The following is a 24,397-nucleotide window of genomic DNA, read 5'->3' as shown; positions in this document are numbered from 1 at the left end:
TCCACATCCTTCCTGAATTGTGGAGCCCAGAATTGCATGCAGTAATTCAGCTGTGGCCTCTCCAAGGCTGAGTACAGTGGGAGGATGACATCCTGGGTCTTGCTTGAGATGCATCGGTAGATGCAAGCCAAAGGTTTTTGTTGTTTGCTTTCCCCACCAATTTATTGCATTGGTACCTTAGTCATCTTCTGGTCAGTCATGACCCCCAAGTCTCTTTTGGTCGTGGTGCTAGTGGGTGTAGCATTGCCAAGCCTATAAGTGTGGTGCGGGTTTTTGTTCCCAAGGTGGAGCACCTTACACTTCTCTGTATTGCATGTCATTAGGTTTTCAACTGCCCACCTTGCAAGCCTATTGAGGTCAGCCTGGATCACCATCCTATCCTCAAGGGTGGATGCCGTTCCCCAAAGCTTGGTGTCATCAGCAAACTTGGCTAGTCTGCTTTTGACAAGTGTCCAGATTGATGTCTTCTCAGACCTCACTCTTCGGTTTATGAACAGAGCCTTGTGGGATGACACTAGTCACCAAGTACTATCTTGATTTGGTTCCATCAACTACCACTCTCTGGGTCCAACCTCAGAGCCAGTTCCCCAGCTTGTGGAGTATTTAGAGCTGCAGCTGCCCAATTTTTTTCCATGAGGACATCGGGTCAAAAAGTTTGTGGTTTTTTTTGTTTTTTTTTTTGAAGCTCAAATATAAAGTCGACCTCTTCCCTTTTGTCCAGGTGATACATCACCTGGTCATAGGAAGAAATGAGATTGGCCAAGCAAGACCTACCTGCAACAAACCCGTGCTGTCTGTCTCTCAGAATGTTGCCTTCTGTTAGTCAAAGAAACCACTGTTCAGGCTAATTTTTTCCAAAATCTTCCCAGGGATTGAGGTCAAACTGATTGGTCTGTAGTTTCCCAGGTCTTTTTTCCTTCCTTGAAGATTCACACTGCATTGACCCTCTTCCAATCTTCAGGTACTTCCCCTGAGCACCATGAGTTCTTGAATACTCTCACCAGTGGCTGCGCTATGATGTCTGCCAGTTCCTTTAGCACTCTTGAATGCAACCTATCCAGACCAGCTGTTTTTGTTTTTTGTTTTGTTTTTTTAAGGGGGCTCAACCTCTCAAGATGCTCCCTCAAGGTTATATTCCTGAAAGGAATAAATGCCAATGGTGGGCATATATTAATCCTCAATCTTGTCATCCTGCATCTTGTTAGGCAGGGTAGTCTCTTTGGGCTGGTGAAAAACCAATGCAAAGTAATTATTAAGCAGATTGGCTTTTTCCTGGGTGTTGGTAGTCGGCTGCCCCAGCTGGTTTAGCAGGTGTCCAACGTTGCCTTTGTTTTTCTTTTGACTCCCCATATCTGAAGAAGGACTTTTTTATTTGTGTAGCCAGCTGGAGTTCAGTTGCAGCCTTGGCTTTTCTAGTTTGCTCCCTCCAGGTGTGGACCAGTAGGGCATACTCCTCCTTAGTGGTGTTTCCTGCCTTTCATCCTTTATACACTTTTTTTTTTTAACCGTTTCTCATCCTTCTGATAGATAAAAGGCAGTCATGAACCAATCTCTGACTTTTTTTTTTTTTTTGTGGTTTCTTCCTTAGGAATCCATGGTAGAGGCTATTCCAGGACTCATAAATGCAATAAAAATGATTCATAACATCTCACTCTACTACAATACCTCTGAGAAGATAACCTCTTTGTTTGTGAAGGTAGGTGTGCATGATAGGCTCCTGCTATTACCATATGTGTAACTTCTTTATTCAAGTAGAAAGAAGAAATTGTAAGTAGCCCTCCATCCATGGAAATAGTGGTTTTTTTTTTTTTTTTTTTTTTTTGGGGGGGGGGGGATTCCTACAAATATGAGATAGAGACACTTAACATCTCAATGTGTCTCTCCACCCCCTATGATACTAATATACATGACATTAAGTTGGAACAAAAACTGAGCTCTTTTGAGGAAAACTGGTAAGTCTGTTGGAACTCATCCCAAGTAGAATTGGGTTGGACTGGATTGACTTTCATGGTGATTTTAACTGCTTATGCCAATGGTATATTTGGCTTTCAACATACTGACAGATTTGCAAACTTAATATTTTTTTTCTGTCACTCAGTTTTTATTATTAAAAACCCCCATGAACTTATTTGAAAAAATAAATTATTTAACAAGTACAGTAATGCATGACTTAGTGCTTTGGACTCAAATGTATAGAGTCTTTCTTGCAACTTGGAACCTTCATTGGGCATTTCAGGATCTAGACAATTGGCTTCATTTGATTTGATTTGTTAGTGATTTAGCCAGCACCACATCTCCTGAGAAATGACAGCAATGTTTGATACAAGAAGAGAAGCTGCTTTTCTTGCCTGACTGGAAGTTTTGCCTTCTTTTTGCATGTTTTTGGCCACTATTGAGTGAATGGAAAACAAAAGATTACATTTTCAGTCTTGCTTAGTTATAAACCTAGAAATAACTTTCTTCTTAGGTAACAAATCAGATGATAACAGCATGTAAATCATACATGACAAATGACAATAGTGTCACCATCTGGGATCAACCTCAAGATATAGTTGTGGAAAAGATTCAAGCAACTATTCGACTTAAGCAGGTAACTTCAGTGTGTTGTGTGATTCAAATGTGCAACAAGTTGTTGGTTTTTTGTTTTTTTTTTTTTTTTTTTAAATGGAAAGCTGAATCCAAGTTACACTACAGTAAAGTAATTGGTGAAAAATATAAAAGCTTTTATTTGAAGACATCTAGGATAAAGTATGTTTACTTGGCAGATCAAAAAGAGGATGGAATGACAAAGATTAAATGAGGAAAACTCCTAACGCTTGTCATTAGTTATCAAAGTAGTAATATGCAAGAGTAATCTAATTGGCTTACTTTAGAAAGATGGGACTCACTATCTTAAATTGGCTCTAAGTGCCTAACATGTACACTTCTAGTGTTTATAGGAGTTGAAAATTCTTGCTGAATAATGTTTGTTTAGAGCCACTGCCCAATTATTGGCTAACTAGAGAACCGCATATGGGTTAAAATGAAGAAGGGGCATGTTGTGAACAGGAAGGATGTAGATTCTTTTAAAAAAATAAAATGATACTATAAAAAATTTTACTCGGTGCATATATACTCTGTCCTGTTAAGGAAGGACCTGAGAAGATTTGGGCTCTTCCAAAAATTAAAAAAATTTTTTAAACTAAATGAGTTCAACGTCTGAAAGACTTGGAGATACGAGTTTTATAGTGGAAATATTGAGTTTCAGAACAAGTGTTCATCTAAACCTATGTCTCTACATGGCTGAAAGAATAAATATTGCATACTGCAAAGTAATAGGCTTTAAAGTCAGATTGTTCCAGCCAATGCTAAAAAATTTTAGAAGTGGTGATTTAAGTACCACTGCTGAACTAAAGACAATGAGGTCAGAAAAAGGATTAATCTCTTCTAGGAGGAGCTTGGCTTTTCAATACTTCAGAAATGGTTTAAAACATTTAAATGTTAAACAGCTAAACTCCTTGATAATGATCACCATGACAAGAGCAGTTCAAATAGGTATGTAAAAGAGTTGGACACTGTGCTGAAAATAAATGGGACTCTGTGGTTTTATCTAGACACTAGTGTAATCAAAAATGTAAGCAATGGGACTGTTTTGACAGATGACACACCAAAAAAGCTGTGATACACAGCCAAGCCCTCAGATACCACCCCATTTGTACTGAAGAGAACACCCAGGATTGCCACCTCCACCAATCTTTAAAAAGGCTTTCACCTAGCAAGGACACTCCTCCCAGAGAGGTAGATTGCATGTTTGAAAGAGCCACCTGGATACCACGTGAAGAACTGCTGCAGTACAGAAGAAAAACACCCACAAATCGCACGCTGCTGGTTATGACGTATCACCCATCCCTTGAACCTGTACAGAAAATCCTCAAAAAACTGCAACCCATATTAGAGACCCTATTCTTAAAAAAATCTTCCCAGAGCCACCTATCCTAACCTTCAGACAAGCACTGAACCTCACCAGCCTCATCACCAGAAGCAAACTTCCTCAAGCCCAGAACACACCAAAAGGATCCAGACCGTGCCAGAACAAGAAATACAAAACCTGCCCCCACATCTCCACCACCACCCCCACTATTACTACACCCCACAACAGAGCCATCAGCATCCCAGGATCTTACAGCTGCACCTCCAGGAATCTAGTATACCTCATCCAATGCACCAAATGCCCTGATGGAAGATATGTAGGAGAGACCAGACAACTGCGCACCAGAATGAACGCACACTGGAAATCCATCAAAGACAGAAACGCCCAATTACCGGTGGGGGCACATTTCTCACAGGAGGGCCACTCTCTCTCCAATCTCTCAGTCCTGATCCTCAAGGGAAACTTACACAACACTTCCCAGAGACGAGCCTATGAGCTCCATTTCATCAACCTGCTGGATACTAGAGATCAGGGACTAAACATAGACATTGGATTTTTTTGATACACTACAATCTGCCTGGCAACTGACTCCCCAGCCCCTAGCTTGTTTACTTTTCATTCCATTCAGGAAGAGCACACACCAACTGCTGAAGCTTCCTTAGCCTGACGAAGCGTTTTTGAACCTGAAAGCTTGCTTAATAACTATTCTCCAACTATTTGGGTTGGTCAAATGAAAAATATCAAATTCACCCAAAGAATTTTGACAGATGATGCATTTATAAATGCAATTTAGTTTGTGCTGTCCACACAAGTCAGACTTAAGACTTGAGCAGCAAGAATTGGAGTATAACTCTCAAAGGGGTATTCATTTAACCTAGTTCTTAAGAATTGGTGAGAGTATTGCTAATCGGAGTTATTTGGTATCCAATCATTTCATACCAGTTTCTATACCCCAAGGGGCCAGCATTCTGTGGTTGCCTTTGGCTGTTAGGACCTCCTTTTTAGCTCAATTATTTCTGCCTTTAGAATTGGACAACTGGTTTTTTGTTTTTGTTTTTTTTTTTTTTTTTTTTTTTTTTTTGTCTTATCCTAGCTGACTAGATGAAATGGGTTCTTTCTCTTACACCTCCAATTATTTTTCTGCTCCTAAATAAAATCAGTTTTTGTATGATTCCACTGACCAAAATAAGACTGTTCAGTTGTAGCTAAAATTATAGGAATGAGTAAACATAACAGGAATACTAAGTTGCAAGGAATGCTGAAATATATTTTCAACTTATTTTTTTAGACAAGTAATGTACCTATCACTGCCTGAAGTGCCCATAATTAAACTAATGTCTATTTCTTGAGAATTGTATTTGCATGGTTGGATAATTTTATATTCTTCATTGGGGTGTCAAAGCTTATGGTGGAACAAATGGGGACAGGGCCATATGCTGACATCCGGGATACAGAGCTCTTGTTTGGAATGTTCCTTGGTGGCAGAGAGAGGGGAGCTAGTAATGTCTGCTTGTCCTGCTGCTGAAAGTGGGTTCAGAGCTGACCTGCAAGGCTCCTTGTAGTCCAGATTCAGCCCATGAGAAGTCTCATGGGCCAAGTGAGTTTGACACCCCTGTTCTAGATAGTTCAGATATCTGTCACTTCCATTTCATTTGCTTTAAGGAATATCAATATTGCTTTCACAAGACAAAAGAGAACCTGGAACAAACTCCATCTGAAAGACTATTTGATTTTAGTGAGATGTACATTTTCGGAAAATTTGAAGCCTTTCATCGACGTCTCATGAAGATCACAAATATATTCATTACCATTACAACCTACTCAGTTCTACGGATCTCAAAGATAGAAGGACTGGAAGTTATGGCCACCAAGTATGAGGTACATATCAAACAAATCTCAGACTTTCACATGTATAAGTGGAAGAAAAAATGTAGATAAAAAGAAAACGGAATATTGACGTATTTTAAAATGGATTGTATGAGTTTTAATGCCTTTAGTCCCGTACTGCAAACAGCTGCTCTAGGATTGGGTATGAAAGATGTACTGGTTTTTTGCATAATAAGGTGACTGTCTAATTTTTTCAAGAGGTAACTTTATCCTGGATTTGAGTAATGTGCCATATTGTAAAATTGTATATTGGCTGAACATTTACTATGTACTTAAGTCAGCTTACTAAGTAGTGAGCATATAGCATGTCACCACCCTTGGATTCTCTTAACTCCCTTACAAAGGAATCTCTAGCACTGAGAACTAAAATTCTTTTACTTGACCAGTGAAGACACTTTTATGTTTAGAGGCCAGTCAAAGGGTGGAGTTGCACATTACACTTGGACCATGCCAAAGACGCTTTTAAAATGTGAACATCCACACATTTTAAAGCTTGTTAACTTTTATGCTAAGTGCACTTTTGAGAGTCTCGAAGGTTGTTGTGTGGTGTTTTTTTTTTTTTTTATGCCACTGCAGGCAAGGGTCAACTCCTGGGCCATGCTACCTAGCATACCTTTTTTAGGGTAACTTCAGTCTGCTCCATGGACATAAAATGAACAATCTGCAGTAATCTCAGGATGCACCTTTCCCAGCTCCCTCCTCCTCCTGCCCCCCCCCCCCCCCCCTTTCCCCAGAGCAGGGACAGAGCCTAGGTGTACTGGCTCCTAGCTGTGCCTCTTCTTACTAGCCCTCTTGTGGCAAGTCAGAGCTCTGCAGGCAAGAAACAATATTTAATCTTCAATGTGCAACTGCTTACAGCCCATTCTAATTTTTAACATTGCATTAACATTTAATGCAGTCATAGGCAGCTGGTGCCACCTCTTGGTCAAGGGGTAGCAGGTTGAACTGGATAATAAGTTAGATAAGGGGTGATCAGCCCCTGGCCCACAGGTCAGACCCAGTCTAGCCCAGATCCTGTGTTTAATTTGCCTGCAGGGCTCCCCACACAACTAGAAATATGACATCAGGAGAGTGGTGACACTGCTTCTCTACCATCAAACTTCTGGACCCATAGGGAGTCCTGGGTCCTGCATGCTGAATCGGGTGCCTGACCTCAGTATACAAGGCTGGATGGGAGCAGTGCCAGGCCCTGGTGAGGGTGGAGGTGATACTGGGCCCCAGGGCCCAATCCTGGTCTGACGGGACTAAGGGAGCAGTGCCACACCTTTGGGACCCAATCCTGGTTTGGGGGGCTAGGAGGGGGTGGCATCAGGCTCCCAGGGCCCAATCCTAGCATACAGGGATGGGAGAGAGGCAGTTCTGGGACCCAGTCCTGGGGGTAGGGGTAGTGCCAGTTGCTCAGGGCCCAAATCGTGGCATAGTGAGAGGGGGTAGTGCTAGACACCGCTGGTGTGGGGTGTTACTTTTAAGTTCACAGTTTTAATAAAAAAAAAAAACAAAACAAAACAAACAAATTCCTTTTTGCTGACATGTTTCTTCCTTGTATCAAAATGTTTCATACTGTAGTGTTGCACACTTGTCTGAGAATGTGCCAGGTAATGAATATTTTTTTTTTAAGTTGGTATTTCTGTATTTTCTGTCAATTTCTAACTTTTTAAACCTGATAACCTGAAGCAAGTGAGTTAATGTGAGTGGCTCCTGTTTTGCTGTCCTTTCCAAAACTTGATTAGGTGGTTTGCTTAACATTTGTACTTGGGAAAGTTCTATATCCCAGGCAGACAAACATGGCTGGTAGCTTGGATAATGCAACTTGATTCTTCTGATATTTTTTTTCTCCCCTCTCAAATATTTAGAGCATTGTTGACACCATAAAGAGAAAACCATATAACTTTTTAGACCAACGTGAGACTGATTTTGATGAGGACTATGAAGAATTCTGCAAACAGACCAGTGACCTTCATGTAGGTTTTGTGATTAAGTGCCATGCCATTTAAGTTGAGTACTGCCAATCCTTGAGGAATTCCCTAAAATGAGAGGTATTTGTATTGGACATGATTGATTATGGAAGACAACAGATATTTTCAAGTGAATGACTTATATACTATTGCTCCAATGAAACAAACTTAGGAAGTGCTCAATCCACTAAAAAGTCACTTGTCCCGATTTAAAAAAAAAAACATCTTTTGGGAACGATGATGGCATTGCAACTGCTTTGTTAAGGACAGATACAGTGCTTAACTCCCTCTAATTTAAAGTCAGCCTGGGGTATGCAGGCCAACAGATGTATGTTGTTCCACTGCAGGGAAAAGTAGATACTACTCTCTAGTGCAAGACTTTAAATAATCGTTTTCTCATTTGCTTTGGAAGAGCATTAGTTTCAACTAATACTAAGGCTTTTGGTGGGGTTGGAATTAACCAAACAAAATGCATGCTAAGCCTTTCCTTTTTGGAGCCATGAAGAATTGTGGGTAGCTACATCAGATCAAAATTAGATTTATTTCCTGCCATGGAGATGAAATGAAATATTCGTTCAGACAAGAGTTAATAACACGGGTGAACAATTTTGGAGATGTAAGGCTTCTTTGAGTTCTTCAGCTGCAGTGGGAAGTGCAGAAGTAGATTGCTTCTCTTAATGCAACATTTGAAAACTGTTCAACTATAGGTCCTTTTAAAATATTTAAAAGCTCTACAATTGTCTAATAAATCTGTGTGAATCTGATGGGGATGCTCTACAGTGGTATCCTCAATAGAACTTCTTTTTTTCCTTCTCCAGAATCACTTGAAGGCTTTCATGGATATCACTTTTGAAAAGATTACAAACACTGAAAGAGCTCTGGATATGCTGAAGAAATTTGAAAGGTTAAAAGATAATTATAAATTACCTTCATGTGTTCTAGAATAGCTTATAATAATTTGCCATTTACTTCAAGTGACTTCTGCTACATTGGAGAAAAAAAACTTGGCTGTAAAAACTGCCCTTCTTTTGATTCAATATTGTATGAATCAACATGTGCAACTTCATACCTGCTATAATACAGTTGAAGGATCTACTCAAGCAGCATGCAAGCTGTAAAATGTGGACAAGTAAAATTCACATTTGGTTAGACCAACCACTTAATTCCTATGCCAGCAAAATATAACTGTGCGCTACAGTATTTTATTTTTTTTAATCCATTAATATAGTAGAGATATAGCAAAAAGAAGAAATGCACAGGTATCTTCATTACTCAACTTCATTTTCTAGCTCTAAAACTAAAATACCAAACTGCTATTCATAATGTGTAATTAATTGTAGCTCTTCACTTGAGATTAGAGAGTCACTTATCCATATATAAACGTTGAGCATGCTGCAATTTCCATTGCTGTAGTTTAATTTGAAGACTGCTTGCAGTTATTTTGATAGTGTAACAAGATGCACAGGGCAGGGATGGCTGTGGCCCCTGGAACATCCTCTCAGCCCTTGTCCTCTCTGCTTCCTTTGGGCAATCTCCCCATCAGCTCCCCTATCATGTCTTGATGTTACTATGCCTTTAGAAAAGGGAGGCTGCACAAGGACATTAGGAACTTCTTCACAGTTAGTGGCCAAAATCTGGAATGGGCTCCCAAGGGAGGTGGTGCTCTCCCCTACCCTGGGGGTCTTCAAGATGAGGTTAGAGGGGCATCTGGCTGGGGTCATCTGAACCCAGCACTCTTTCCTGCTTATGCAGAGGGTCAGACTTGATGATCTCTTAGGGTCAGAAGAGACCTCAATATCTATGAAACTACAAGGGCTCCCTGTAATAAGTGGGTGTCCCAGGGCCTGTCAAATTGTTGGCCCTTCCACTTGTCTCTGGGCAAACTGCCCACCTACTTCATCTACCATGCCTTAGTTAGCATCAATTAGATGTCAATATGGCAGGAAGCTACCCATTTACTTACCCTAATACCAAGGACTTGTATACATGGCTCCAACCTTCCCTATATTGTGTCCCATGTCTTGCAGATGGCAGCCATAGCCTAATGCCTGGCCTGCTTGTCTGACCTAACACCTGGCCACTCAATTACTTCGGCTCCCAGCCTGGTTCCAGTTGAGGTTCCCAGCCTCTACCAATTCAGGGCTCCAAGCCCCTACCTTTTTGCTTAGCCTCTAAGCCTGGCTGCGGACCATCCTGGGCCCCACAGTGGGCTGCAATCCCTTTATCCCCTCACCTTTAGGTGCTTCACACACAGCTCCCTGTAGGCTCAGGGCCCCACCCCTCTGGAGCCTCACTCCTGGGTCCCTTAATATGCCTCTGCTCACTGTGAGCCTGGGCTGTCTCTGGCCCCTTCACCTGGCCAGGACACTGCCTCAGGGCTTAAAGTGAGCATGGACCCTTGCTTTGCTTTGTTCTTCAAGGTGTACTTCCATAGCCTTTCCCCTCCATGGGGTCACCTGCAGGGCAGCAGGGGCTGAGGCTTTCTGGTGTCCCATACTTGTCCTTCACTGGGGAGGCCCCAGGTGTGGCACTTCCTGGAGACTGCCCTGCCACTGGCAGTCCCACCACACTAACCAGCCCCAGCAGGATGTAATTTTATGTCATGCTCAAGGACCAGGAGCCTCCAGCTATCCCCATAGTTTACCTCCAAGGTGGCACAAACAGCAGCTCCAGCCAGGTGGTGTTCTCCTAGCTGCTAGTAGCAGACCGCTGGCCTTGCTGCTTAGGGCCCTGTTCCCAGCCAGGCAATTGTGCCTAAATGGGGTTGCAACCAGCTGCAGGATGCCTTGCTGCTGCTCGCACCCCTGTGAGTAACAGAGCACACCCTGTCCTCTGTTACATTCTCCAAGCAAGATTTCTGATTAGTGCTGGTGTTGCTGCTCATCACCTGAAGGGCTGATTCAAAGCTCCTGTACCTCCCTTATAGTTGTGCTCATGACTCTAAGCTGTGTCTAGTCATCATGCAAGTAAGCACCCTGTCCCATACCACCAGGCCACTTTAGGTCTCTATTGTCTTGCTGTGGCCTTGGCTTTCCCAGCTTCCACCCCTACTGCTCTGGCTGCTCTCTCTGGCCTAGATCCACTACACCATGTCTGGCTCCTCGGGTTCTAGCCCTTGTCTCTCTCTCTCTCTCTCTCTCTCTCTCTCTCCCCCTCTCTGTCTGGGCTCTGCCTGCCCCCCCAAGCTCTGCTCCTGTGGGATGTGGGCCCCTTACAAGTGCTAACGTGTTTGGCTTACCAGCCTGCAGGATGACCTGTAGTTGCAGAGTTAGCACTGCAGTTCTCTTGCTGCTTCCTTACTCCCCTGTTGTACTCTTATTGTGCTACTAGCACCATGATGGGTACTTCTCATTTAAAAAGCTCTGGCTGCCTATAACTCTATTGCTAGCCCTCGTTTTGATTGCCTGAATGCAGTTTGCCTCCATTTTCTCACTCACGGTAACAGGAGCCACAGGTTCCCTGTTGTATAGGTGTAAAATCAAGAGTAAGCACAGCTGATCATTGTTTTTTCTGTATGGGAGTGCTGCGCTGTACTTCATATCAATGACAGTTTGCTTTACCATTATCGCTTAACATTTTATCTTGCTATTGGATATGTCCTTTCATAGAGCTGCATAGTTTCATAGTAGTTAGGGGTCAGAAGGGACCTAAATAGATCATCTAGTCTGACCCCTCGCCACTGGCCGGAGCACACGCTGGGATCGCATGACCCCAGGCAGGTGTTCATCCAACCTCTTTTTGAATTTGCCCAAGGTAGGAGTGAGAACCACTTCCCTAGGAAGTTGGTTCCAGATCCTAGCCACCCTAACTGAAATAGTGCTTCCTAATCTCTAACCTGAGCCTATTTTCCAGCAGCTTCTGGCCATTGCTCCTCATCACCCCAGGTGCTGCTGGGGGGGGAATAGGACCCTTCCTATTTTGCTGCTGATCTCCCCTAATGAGTTTGTAGGCAGCCACCAAGTCCCCCCTCAGCCTCCATTTGAGGCTGAACAGGTTCAGGTCCCTCAGCCTCTCAGGGCCTGCCCTGTTGCTCTCCAACAAAGCAGGTGGCCCACCTCTGAACCCTCTCAAGGCAAGCCTTCGTAAAGTGCAGTGCCCAGAACTGGATGCAGTATTCCAGCTGAGGCTGGACTAATGTTGTGTAGAGGGGGAGTATTGCCTCTCTGGACTGGCTTGAGATGCATCTTTGGATACATGACAAGGTGTGGTTGGCTTTGCTCTTTACTCTTCTCTTAAAGTAATAAAGAGAAAGGTATAGGTTTGTTTAGACACTTGAGGTGCAGGCAGAAGTACAAGTCCCTGCTGTACCAGTGAGCACAAACAGAAGTGATAATTTTGGTCAATGTGGTCACAGAAAGCTGTTTATAGTTGTGACCAAACTTCAGACAGCTTAAAAAATAGCTGATCAAGTAAAAATCTGACCCCTCATTGCATGGAAGCTCAGATGACTGTTTCAAAACAGAGTATTTTTGTAACTTCTGCCTGCCAGCCTTGAGCTGTTCTTGGAATTGGAAGGGGGAAGGAGTGGAGGGAGTTCAGTCTGGGGGGTTTTTCAGCCCCTGCTGGAGGGTAAGGGAGGCTCCAATTCTAAGGGTTGCCCAGCTAGTGCTAGAGGATGGGTTCAGTGAATTGGAGCCCCCTCCCCAAACCTCAGGGAGGTTCCAATACACCTGCCCCACCTTCCAGTGAGGGCTGAACCCCCCCCACCCCCCCAATACCGAACATGCAATGAGGGGTCAGATTTTCACTTGGCAATTTTTAAAGCTGTTTGCAGCTGTGCAGTTGTGCTTGGTTGTGCCTATAGACTACTTCCTGTGACCAGATTGGGTGAAAAATTGTTGCTTATATCTGTGCCCTTGTTTCCTGAATGATCCAAGCCCTCACTATATTTTGATTGACTATGAATTGTAGAAGTTTTTCTTGAATATCAGGATATGAATATAAAAATGAGTGTGTTCCAATGAATATATGTGAAGTGGAAAGAAGCACAGATTCTGAAAAGTCTCTTAAGCACTGCAATTTTCAGGTGATAATCCTTTTTCTTGACAGATTAAGAATCCCTAATCTTGGTATAGATGAAAAATACCAGGATATCCTCTTGAACTATGGTCATGATGTAGAGATGGTCTCTAAATTGTACACCAAACAGAAAAATGATCCGCCTTTGGCTCATAACCTGCCTCCAATAGCTGGTAAGATCTTGTGGGTACGCCAACTTTTCCACAGGATCCGGGAACCAATGGATCTTTTCCAGCAGCATCCTAATGTCCTGCAGTCAGCTGAAGCCAAGCGCATAATCCGCAACTACAACAAAGTGGCAAAAGTCCTCTTGGAGTTTGAGGTTATTTATCACAGAGGATGGATGCAGCAGGTAAAATGGCTCATTTGATACTATGATTGATTGTTAGTGAAAGTGTCTCTAGCATATTTCAGAAACCATTAACGTACTTTAAAGATTATGGATTCTTTGCATTAGGTACTGTTCAAATACAGTATACTAAGAACCACTTGTGTGAGGAGTGTCATTGGATAGCAAATGTCTCCAATTGACATGCTTGACCCTACCATAATTTTTAGCTTTGAGGAAATGATGGTAGGCTTGATGCCTACCTGGCTGGGGTCATTTGAGCCCAGTTTTCTTCCTGCCCAGGCAGGGGGTTGGACCTGAAGATCTGCAAGGTCCCTACTGACCCTACTTCTATGATTCTATGAAATGTTTGGTGGGTAGTAGAATGACCAGGCAGGTGGCATAGTCACTGCCATATGGTTGCTTTAGGGCCTGTGGTCAACAGCTAACTTCAGAGAACTTTATAGGCTACTTAGAGTGGAATTGGGCTGCTGTAGAATACAACTGATGATCAAGGTACCATAATAGGCATATTAGCATCTTATCACACTGTCCTACATCTTGTTGACTCTCTGGTTGTTGAAGGCACTCTTTAACGTTTTTGTGAAAGACTTAGCTCAGTTCTTAAACAGGCAAACATCCTACACAGTACAGGCAAGCTGTATCCTTGCTATTACTACTACAGTGTTAAGGGACTGTCTGAGATGCATACAGACCTCAGTGTATGAAACAACAAGGTAAGGGTTATACTTTGTAGTTGGTACACATGGCTTCTCTTCCAACCTGTACTTTCTGCTAAAGTAAAGTGGTAGAAGTTGATCAACATGTCAAGTCATATCTTATTTTATCAGGTTTTTGTTGTTGAACAACTTCAAAGTACCTAGTGGAGAACAAGGTGATTGGCAATAGCCAACATGGGTTCACCAAAAGCAAGTCATGCCTGACCAACTTGATTTCTTTTGGTATTCAGGTGACAGGCTCTGAGCAGGGGTGGAAGAAGAGTGAATGTGTAATGTACCTTGAATTTAGCAAGGCTGTCAACACTGCCTCCCACAACATTCTTATTAATAAGCTAAGGGAATACAGCCTAGGTGAAACTAAATGGAACAGCAGTGGGCAAAATATGGCCCACAGGCTGGATCTAGCCCACCAGGCCTTCAATGCGGTATCCCACCCCATACTGGTGAACAAGTTAAGAGGCTGTGACTTGGATGACTACACAGTCTGGTGGGGGGCGAATTGGCTAGAGGGTCACATCCAGAGAGTTGTAGTGGATGGGTTGGTTCCCACCTGGAAGGGTGTGGGCAGTGGGGTTCCGCAGGGCTCAGTCCTTGGACCGATTACTCTTCAATGTCTTCATCAGCGACTTGGATGAGGGAGTGAAGTATACTCTGTCCAAGTTTGCAGATGACACAAAACTGTGGGGAGAAGTGGACATGCTGGAGGGCAAGGAACAGCTACAAGCAGACCTGGACAGGTTGGACAAATGGCCAGAAAACCACAGAATGCAGTTCAACAAGGAGAAATGCAAAGTGCTGCACCTAGGGAGGAAGGATGTCCAGCATACCTACTGCCTAGGAAATGACCTGCTGGGTGGCACGGAAGTGGAAAGGGATCTTGGAGTCCTAGTGGACTCCAAGATGAACATGAGCCGGCAGTGTGACGAAGCCATCAGAAAAGCTAATGGCACTTTATCGTGCATCAGCAGATGCATGACTAACAGATCCAAGGAGGTGATCCTTCCCCTCTAGGCACTGGTCAGACCACAGCTGGAATACTGCATGCAATTTTGGGCACCGCACTTCAAGAGGGATGTGGATAACCTGGAGAGGGTCCAGAGAAGGGCCACTTGTATGGTTAAGGGCTTGCAGGCCAAGCCCTGTGAGGAGAGACTGGGGCACCTGGACCTCTTCAGCCTCTGCAAGAGAAGGTTGAGAGGGGACCTATAAGTTCATCACGGGGGCACAGCAGGGAATTGGTGAGGTTTTATTCACCAAGGTGCCCCTGGGGGTTACAAGAAACAATGGCCACAAGCTAGCAGAGAGCAGATTTAGATTGGACATTAGGAAGAACTTCTTCACAGTTTGGGTAGCCAAGGTCTGGAACAGGCTCCCAAAGGAGGTGGTGCTCTCCCCTACCCTGGGGGTCTTCAAGAGCAGGTTGGATAGGCATCTAGGTGGGGTCATCTAGACCCAGCACTCTTTCCTGCCTATGCAGGGGGCCGTACTCAATCTAATTGAAGTCCGTTCTGACCCTAGCATCTATGAATCACCATTGTACTCAGCCTGTGGGGTCCCTAAAATAAAAAAAAAAAAAAATTATCTGCTCCTGGCTTCCTGTCATCTTTGACAGGAGAAGAGGGCAGTAGAACCTGGGGGAAGTCAGCAGAACTCAAAGTGAGCCCAGCCTGGTCCTGGCCCCACCCCCAACTAGAAGCCTGTGCCTGCCACAGCTTTCACTGCTTCCCTGCCTGCTTGCCTACCACTTCAGCACCATGTGGCCCCTGGGAGCATTGCCAAACTGTGGGAGCACAGGGCCTGCGCTGGTACTCCAGGGCCATGAGTGGGAGGGTGTGTGCATGAGCATGCATGTGCATCCCTGCAATGAGGGCTGGGGAGTGAAAGACAGTGAGAGCAATAAGGGGGAGAGAGACTGTGTTCATAGGGTGAGTCCCATACACACACTCCACCATACACATGCACCCCTCCCCTTGCACTGCCATACCTACCTACCTACCTACACCCCAGCCACCCTCCCTCCCACACAGTCCTCCCCAAACTCCATACCCCACATATCCATACACCCCCACATGTCCTCACCTCACACTCGCACCCCCACACCAACAGCCCCTCACAGATCGATACCCATCCCTATGCCCCCCACCCTCTCCCACATAACGTACAAGAGTAAGACTTCATTTTTAGCTATTGTGCAATTACCTCTATGTATACTACACAAACGCATGTAAATCAGGACTTTTTTTTTTTTAAATCAAATTAATGAATGTTGTAGATGTTTGATTTTTAGAATATATTTTTGGTAACTTTCTGGTTCTGAAATGGCAAAAACACTTGCTGAAAGGAGTACTTCTGGGGACAAGGGGAGGGCCTTCTGCTGGTAAAGATCAGGGACTAGGGGGTGGGGCTTCAGATCACAAGATGGCAACCATGGTGGGGGGGGGGGGGGCAACTATCAAGGGGCAGAGCTACCCATGTGGCCCTTGATGGCTTTCCTAAACTTGGTACGTGGCCCTCTGTCTGAAATAATTGACTGCCCTGGAGATGGATTCATAACTGCTTGTATCATCACGCTCACTGAGAAGTCATGAATGGCTCATTGTCTGGCTATGAGAAGGTATGGCAGGACACTGTTTGTGCCTGCCACCTTAAGACCAGAGCCAAGTAGCCAGCAGGTGCCTGATCACAGCAGCCATTTCTAGGTTTAGGGCTGCCTGTATAAGCAGGGCATTTTGTTACTGTCTGGTCTGCCAGAAGCATTGCCTCGCTGCAAGTCTTCATGGATCATCTTGGAGGTAAGGGAGGAGCTGTAGGGGATTTTCTGGAGGCTTCTGGTCCTGGGCATGACCTAAAACTGCACCCTGAGTATGGGAGCCCCCAGGAAATGCCAGGCCAGTTACCACCCCAGTGAAAGGTGGGTTGAGGTGCCTTAATCCCAGCTCTCACAACTGGGTGGGTCACCTGCTGATAGGGTCCAGTGAGGGTGGGGCTAGAGGCTCAGAGGCCTGACTGAGAGACTCCTGACCAGATTGAGTACCCTCGACTGGTCAATGCTGGGGCCAGGACCAGGACAGTCAAAAGAGCCAGGGGCCCACCACAGAGAATACTCAGAGCTTAGGAAGGTCTGGGATTTCTAATTGGCCTTGCAGGTGGGGCCAGGTCCTGGGGGGACCACACCTGAGACAGGGAAAATGGTTTTGGGGAGCTAGTTAGCCTACCCCACCCTCATTCAGGCTATGTGAATGGAGGGATCTTGAAGAGGTCCTGATAGGAGGATTCTGGGGTCAAGTGTGGGGCTGGTGAGAGTAACAGCTGGATGCTGCCTGCAAGGCATGGGCTGCAGTGTAGGGAGGTATGGAGCTGCAGATAGCACCCCCTGGCATGGGGGCAAGAAAATGGGCAGCCTCCTGCCTAATTAACATCAATTAATTAACAACAAGGCATCACAGACGAGAGGGTGGGCAGTTGGCCCAGAAACAGGTGTGCAGGGCATTGGCAAATGGGCCCTGAGAAGGCCCCCTGTTACAGGAGATATCAAGTAAGGTTCCATGGGGGTCTGACCTGGGTCTGGTATTGTTTAACATCTTCATTATTTGGATGATAAGATTGAGTGCGTGCTTAGTAGACTTATGGGTGCCAGTGAGTTGGGTGGAAGTACAGCGGACTGGAGAGTAGGGCCAAGATCCAGAATGACTTAAACAGTCTGGTGAAATGGTCCACAGTCAATCGGATGAAATTCAACAAGGATGAATGCAAGTCTTGCAGCTGGGACAGAATAATTGTATGCCACAAATAAAGGTTGTGGAAGGACTGGCTAGGATCCAGTACTGTTTCTTTTGTTTGTTTTGTTTTTTAAATCTGGGGCAGAGCTTACAGTGGGCCATAAGCTGAATGAGTCAACGGAAGGCTTTGTATCCACAAAAAAGCCAATAGAATACTGGGTTGTATTACAGAAGTCTCCCTTCCAAATCAAGGGAAATGATTCTTTCACTGTATTTGGCCTTGGTGATCCCTCTCCTGGAACTCTCTCTGGTTTTGGATCTCCCATGTTGCAAGCAAGATGTAGACAGATTGAAAAGAGTCCAGTGGACAGCAACAGAAATGATCAGAGTCCTGTGAAACAAAACTTAATGAGGAAATGCTGAAAGACCTAGGGTCATTTGGTCTGGAGAAAAGACTTGGGGGGGGGGGGGGGAAGGGGGTGTGGTGGGAGGGCAGGAGTTTGATAAGCCTTTAAACACCAGAAGGATGATTACACAGAAGATGGATATGGGCTGTTTTCTGTGTCTGTAGGGGACAGGAGTAGGAGCAATGGTCTCAAGCTGTAGCAGAGGAAATTTAGGTTGGAGATGAGGAATAACTTTCTGACATATATAATGAGTGGTTAAGCATTGGAACTTAGATAAGGTGTGGAATCTCCATCTGTGGAATTTTTCAAGAACGGGTTAGACAGACTCTTGACTGGGATAGTTATACAAAAAAATTACTCAAGGGCACTTTCAGCTTTCTAATATAGTATTTATGTTTTGGGTGATAGAAGTAGAAGGGGGAAAATGCCATCTAGTAAGTGGAAGAAGAGGCATCCTTTGTGAAGCCATGGTAAATAGGGTAATCCATCTCTTGGCAGAGACTTGGTGGTTGTTCTATGAAAGTTATGGTACCTTGGTTGCTTAATATACTTAATCAAGGTATTATGCAATCATTAATTTATAATCATACTTAATAACCCCCCCCCAAAAAAAAAAAACAAACAACAAAACTACAGGCAGCCCTCACACTTATAATGCAATTGGGTCCTGAAAACCACATCATAAGTCAAAATGTCATAACTTGGAACCAAGTTTCCCATAAGAACAATGTTACAAATGGGCAATTGGTTCCTTTATCATGCTTTGACACAGCTGCATCCACCTGGTAAGTCTGTTGTGGTGGGAGGGAGGGAATGGGCGGGCAGGGCAGACCAGCACTCCACCATGAGGGAAGGGTTCGGGCAAGTGCTGCCCTGCTGGGGGTGGGGTGGGGCAGCTCCCGCAGTTGTGCACTGATGGTCCAGGAGGGCATGGGGCATGTGCCCCCAGATCTGCTTGGGTGGGTGCAGCTGGGGCTGCACTGCACTGTGCTCCAGGTGGGCATAACAGCATTGGGAGTGGGGGTTATGCCTTGCTGTTGCGCACACTCTCAGCTGGGGTGGTGGGGTGTGGGAAATGGGTACAGCTGACTCTGGGTGGGTGTGGCAGTGCTGGGAGTGGGGTATGCCCTCTTGCCACTTGTCCAGTTGGGGGGGGGGGGGGGTGGTGGTATGGAAGGGACCAGCTGCACTGCCTCGGATAAGTGGCTTGCATCAGCTGGAGCCACCCCAGCTTCCCTGTACCTCCCAGATGATCTGTGGCTTTGCCCTGCTGCAGCTGGGCAAGTAGTGGCATATGCCCCCGGATCTGAGCGGGGCAGCTGGCGCTGTACTGAGCTGTTCTCCAAGCACCCAGTGGGGGCTATGGGAATTTTAGGGTGGCTGCAGCACCCTCCCCACTCCTCCATAGGCCCTGCTCCACTGCCTGCCCTGCACAGATCCAAGGGCACATGCCTCCACCATGCCCTCCTGCTGCTCCATCAGCTGGGGTGGGATAGGGTGGGGTGGGGGGCAAAGCTGCAGCTTGTCCAGAAGGCATGGAGAGGCTGGGGTAGTTCCTGCTGCTGTGCACCGCTTGTCTGAGGCAGTGTAGCATGTCTGTCCCACGCCCCCCTGCCTTGGCTGGGCGAGCAGTGGGAAGGCAGAGCCCCCACTCCCAAAGCCTTCCACCTGGAGTCCAGCCTTGGTCCTGCCCACCCCACACAGATCCAGTTGTACATGACCCCCAGTGTCCTCCCAGACTGGTAGTGCGCAGCAGCAGAAGCCGCCCCACTCTCCTCACTCAAGCATTGAGAGGTTCCAATGCAGATTTCACCTTTACATCAGGGTATCAATTTACAAACATTGTGAATGCTGTTCATCATAATTCAACAAATCATAAGTTGAGGACTGCCTGTACACTTGTAAGACTGAGGCCATCCGGTTGAGCCTGATTTTACTTGAACTCGGTATTAGAGGAGAAGTAGTTCCCAAATCAGTCAAGACTGGAAATGGGGGTAGGAAAGGGTGAGAGCTAGCTAAGGTGACCAATGCCACCGTGCTCCCACAGAGATAATGGGTAGGGAGCCTGCCTTGGTTTTATTAGTGTATGAAATATTAGACAACAACTTAAGAAATCTTGTTCATTTAATCTTTTAATAACAAACACAAAGGAAAAGGAAGTGGAGGAAAAACCACATGGATTTGAGGTCAACTTAGGCTACACACAACTGGAACAACACAGAGAATCCCAAGATCAATGTCTTATCAATTCCAAGTAACAGGAGGGTGAAAGTTGAGTTCTACTGCAGTCAATAGAAAGGAATCCAATTCGGAGACTGAGCAAGCCTCAGACAGTCACCTGTCTCTCACTCTGCCTCAATGCAGCCTTGTTCCCTGTTGGACTTTTCTCACAAGACACAGTTACTCTCCCTACTTACAGCAGCAACCACTCTCGCAGATGCCCACACTTGTGCTCTGAGCCACACTCGCACACTTGGTTGGTCCAACAGTTGTTATATTCTCACTCAGCTCATCTCCTGCTACTCTGTGCTGTCCAATCGCCATCAACTGCCACCCATCCATCATTCACGTCTCCAATCATCATCAATTCAAATGTCAACATTCACCTGTGAGACAAGAGGTTTGTCTGACTTCTCAGAAGAGGGGATCTGGCTTTCTACCTCTATTCCATTCAACCACATCTGCTCACACTTTATACGTAGGTTGCCAGGTCACAAGGTCACACTTTCTAGAAGACTTTCTAAGGGTACTACTGGACATGTGCAAACTAACTCCACAGGTACCAAACAAATCGTGAGCTACAATCTGACAGTTCCTTAGCACCCATTTGGGTTAAATAGTGTATTTACCTGAATCCAACATAACTCTGAATTTATGACCCTCCCTAGAATTAAATTTTATACATAGAAAACATATAAATTTGTTATGATTTCCCATGTATAGAATCTAATCGATTGGAGGGTTGTCTTAAACTATTTCCCCCCACTGCTGCAGATGGGCAGGTGGTGGGGCTGGGGGGATGGAGTAGGAGAATCAAGAAGCCTGCCCCCTGCTGCCTGCTCCCCCCACTATTTACTCCCACCACACCTCCTAGTGTCTGTATCCCCCCCTGTTTCTGCCTCTCCCTGCTGCTTCCCCTCTAGCTCCATCAAGCTCTGGCCCTGCTCCAGCCTGGGGTACAGAGCACATGATGCCAGTAGCTGCAACTGTGGCAATAGCAGCTCTGACTGGGCCCCAGAGCCTGGGCAGGAGCTGCTAGTGCCTTGCTGCTACAGGAGTGGGGCTAGATCCTGCAGGAACTAGTGGGTAAACAGCAGGTGCAGGGTGGGGGAGGCCAGCTGGGGTGGCAGAGGCTGGGGGGGTGCAGATGTGGACATGGGAGGGGCCAAGGTGGCAGCAGTGGGTGCAGATGAGATAGGCAGAGGAGGCTTTGGGGGGCAGGCAGCAGCTATGGTTCTGACCCCTATTCTGGGTCACAGCTGGAACAGCAGCAGTTACCTGCTCCCTATTGCCTCATATGTTTCGGGGGGGGGGGGGGAACACTGCCTTGGAATGGAGTAAATATAGTAAGTTGTTACGCTGAATGAATAATCCTTTTTTGAACACTATGTGAAAACGAAAGATTTTATCCCAAAATGGGATAATTGACACTGAATTATTGCTTATAAATACACTTTTATCTAAAATGAAGCCTGTTACAATGAGCAAGAACAATTGGATGAACGTGAGGTGGTGTAAATAGAGCAAAAAAAGCTATGGCTGAATAAGTGCATTAAGAACAATAGATCACTTAGGGTGCCTGTAGGCATGCAGGGATGCTGCTTTGATGCACTGTAATTACAGCGCATCAGAGCAGATTCTATTCATTTTATAGTTTAGGTATACACTTAGATTTGCATCTACATAGGGAACATATTGCCTGGTTGGTCTTGACAGGTTTCTTGAATGTTGTCTTTCTTTCCTGCAGGTTGAAGTAATTAAAGCTGGCCTTCAGGCATCTCTGCTGGTAAAAGAGCCAGAGACAGGAGAATTATTTGTAAATTTTGACCCTCAGATATTGACTCTACTTAGGGAGACAGAGTGTATGGCTCATATGCATCTTGAAATCCCACCATTTGCAATTGCTCTTCAGCAAAAGCAAGACTCATACAAGAAGAAGTATAATAAGGTGCAGGTAGGTTTATTTTACTCATTTTCTATATATAGCAGCTCTCAAGGTATCTAAGCACTACTGGAAGAAAGTAAAACAAGATTAGAGAAACTCTTGAGCAGAGAAATGATAATTTGGAAATAAATGTATCAGTTCATCTCTCTCTTCTTTTAATGCTGAATTTCAGATGCTACTTAGTTTTGCTTATTATATAACTTGAGCACAAGAGAAGAAGTGCCTTGTCAGGAAGGCACTTAAGACTGGAGGGAAGGGTAACAATTCTTTAAATTTTATGGAGTCAGAAACAGAATTACATGGCTCCTTAGGGAAGTCAGTTATCCTTTTGGGTCCACTTTCAGCACAGTGACTCTGCATAGCCATATGGCAGATTGACCTTGTCACAACCCAAGGGTGTGATTTTGTTTGTGCGCGCTTTGGCACTGCTAAATTATTTTCCCGCTGTTTGTAGCTTTCTTTGCGGGGTGCATTTCTTCATTGCAACACAGAAATGCACGTTGCAAGGAGTTCCTGCCATTTGTATTTAAATTTGTGCCCCACTATTGGTCAGTTCTAAATTATTCCTACGTGGTGGCTAGCGATTGGCTTGCTAGCTGTATAAGAGGCTTGAGTGGTTTCCGCCCAAGTTGGAGGACTCCACGAACATCAGGAGGAGACTTCATGTCTCGTGAAGATCTCTAAGCGCTGCGGAGCCTATTGGACCCAGCGTGAATATCAAGAAGGCAACAGGGGTTCTGATCAGCCTCTCGCCTCTCCCCGTCGCCGAACGATCCCTCGACATACCCTTCCCTGCGTGCAAAAGTTCCACTGAGCCTCGACAACTTCGTGTGAGTGAATCAGAGTTCTGTCCGAGTCCTAAAACTAGGATTTAAGCGAAGTATTCCTGGAAACGTTCCAGCCTACATCGCGACCATCTTCGGTGTAAGTAAACAATCTTAAACAACCATTAAGCGTCCGTGCCTAATTCTAGCGTGCCGCCTGCCTTCCCCGACCCGGCGTGTCCGGGCTGCTGGCCACAGCCCGCAGTGCACAAAAGGGCCTCGGATCGTTCCCGGCCCGCACAGACCTAGCAATAGTTTCTAGAAGTGGTGCGTCTTGGAGAAGCACAATTTCCAGAAATGCATAGCTGAATTTATATACAAAAAACTAGAACTCTTGATTCCAAAGTTATACCTTTTTTATGAGACCAACTGGAAAATGGCAAGAAAATTGTCCTTTTCTGCAAGCTTTCGGGACCAAAGTCCCTTCGTCAGGCTCTGGGGAAAAATGTAGATGGTACAAGATGGTAAAAAGTCCCCATAGGTAGGAAATAAACTTCATTTTTGCAAAGAGAGAGCTGAAGATGGAAGTCTGTCCCTCTGGGTCCTTGAGTGTCTTTGTCAGCAGTGTTGAGTAGCTCTTTGTGTTGATCAGGTAGAATTCCTTCCCTGAAGGTGTCAGATGACTGTACCAGCTTTTAGCATACATCAGATAGCATGCAAGTCTTTTCTGCGGGCAAAGGGTTCACTCCCCTTCTCAGGGATCATGGGCTTCTTCCCTGTGCACAGCTGTATTCTTGACTAAATCACCACTGTCACAGAGCTGGGGCCACAGGGGTGGCTGTGATGCCCCTGGTGGCTCTGTGACCCTGCAAGCTCCATTTTGAAGGCACCCTCTTATCTCATCTGCCACATCTTGTTGGTAAAGTAAATTGGGAGGCTGCCCACGGGCTTTTGCTTGGTCCCGGTCTGCTGAACCTCACTTGAGCTCACTGGTCTTTGGGCCCTTTGCTGGGCCTGTCTCCAGTACAGTGCTGCACAGGGTACCTCAGGCCTTATGGGCCAATTTCCTGGCTCCAAACCTCCCCTTTACTATGCCCCGAGCCTTGCAGGTGTTGCCTGAATATTATTCCCTCTGTTGGGGTTTCTGCCTACTCATCCCCTACCCCTTCAATATAGCTAGGCCTTGTAGCCTAGACCCACTGTGTTTGAGCCCAGCTTTGAGGCACTAGCTCTCAATCACTTCTTATCATCAGGCTCCTGGCCCTTGTCTGCTGAATCCCTCTGGTGCTGGGCTCTCTGGCTGTCCTGTAACTCCACCCATCTGGCACTGGGATTCTACTCGGTCATGTGCCCCCCTCTGGGCACTAATGAGGCCTCCTCTCCTTATAGCCTCATCCCAGTCCACTAGTTCAAACACTAACACAAATCTAAGCCCCTGGGCTATAACACGCCTGACATCTGATTCACCAGGTACCTGCCAGACCTGACCTCTTACATTTTTTC

At 45.5% G+C, this 24,397-nt stretch overlaps 1 protein-coding gene across 8 annotated transcripts in view; it reads left to right on the top strand.

The window, feature by feature from the left end:
* DNAH5 (dynein axonemal heavy chain 5) overlaps positions 1 to 24,397 on the top strand; it is a 278,412-nt gene that overhangs the window by 71,213 nt on the left and 182,802 nt on the right. For all 8 annotated transcript variants that reach the window (XR_009462504.1, XM_059728602.1, XM_059728606.1 and 5 more), the window contains exons 9-15: positions 1,589 to 1,696; positions 2,468 to 2,590; positions 5,573 to 5,788; positions 7,651 to 7,758; positions 8,571 to 8,656; positions 12,802 to 13,123; positions 21,933 to 22,139. Coding sequence is in view for 7 of the 8 variants with exons in the window: in XM_059728602.1 (XP_059584585.1) it covers positions 1,589 to 1,696; positions 2,468 to 2,590; positions 5,573 to 5,788; positions 7,651 to 7,758; positions 8,571 to 8,656; positions 12,802 to 13,123; positions 21,933 to 22,139 (1,170 nt within the window). In the remaining variant the exon portion in view is untranslated. The remainder of the gene's footprint in view (positions 1 to 1,588; positions 1,697 to 2,467; positions 2,591 to 5,572; positions 5,789 to 7,650; positions 7,759 to 8,570; positions 8,657 to 12,801; positions 13,124 to 21,932; positions 22,140 to 24,397) is intronic.

This window comes from Alligator mississippiensis, chromosome 5 (assembly GCF_030867095.1).
Source record: "Alligator mississippiensis isolate rAllMis1 chromosome 5, rAllMis1, whole genome shotgun sequence".
Lineage (NCBI taxonomy): Eukaryota > Metazoa > Chordata > Crocodylia > Alligatoridae > Alligator > Alligator mississippiensis.
This window is presented reverse-complemented; position numbering and strand designations above follow the sequence as displayed.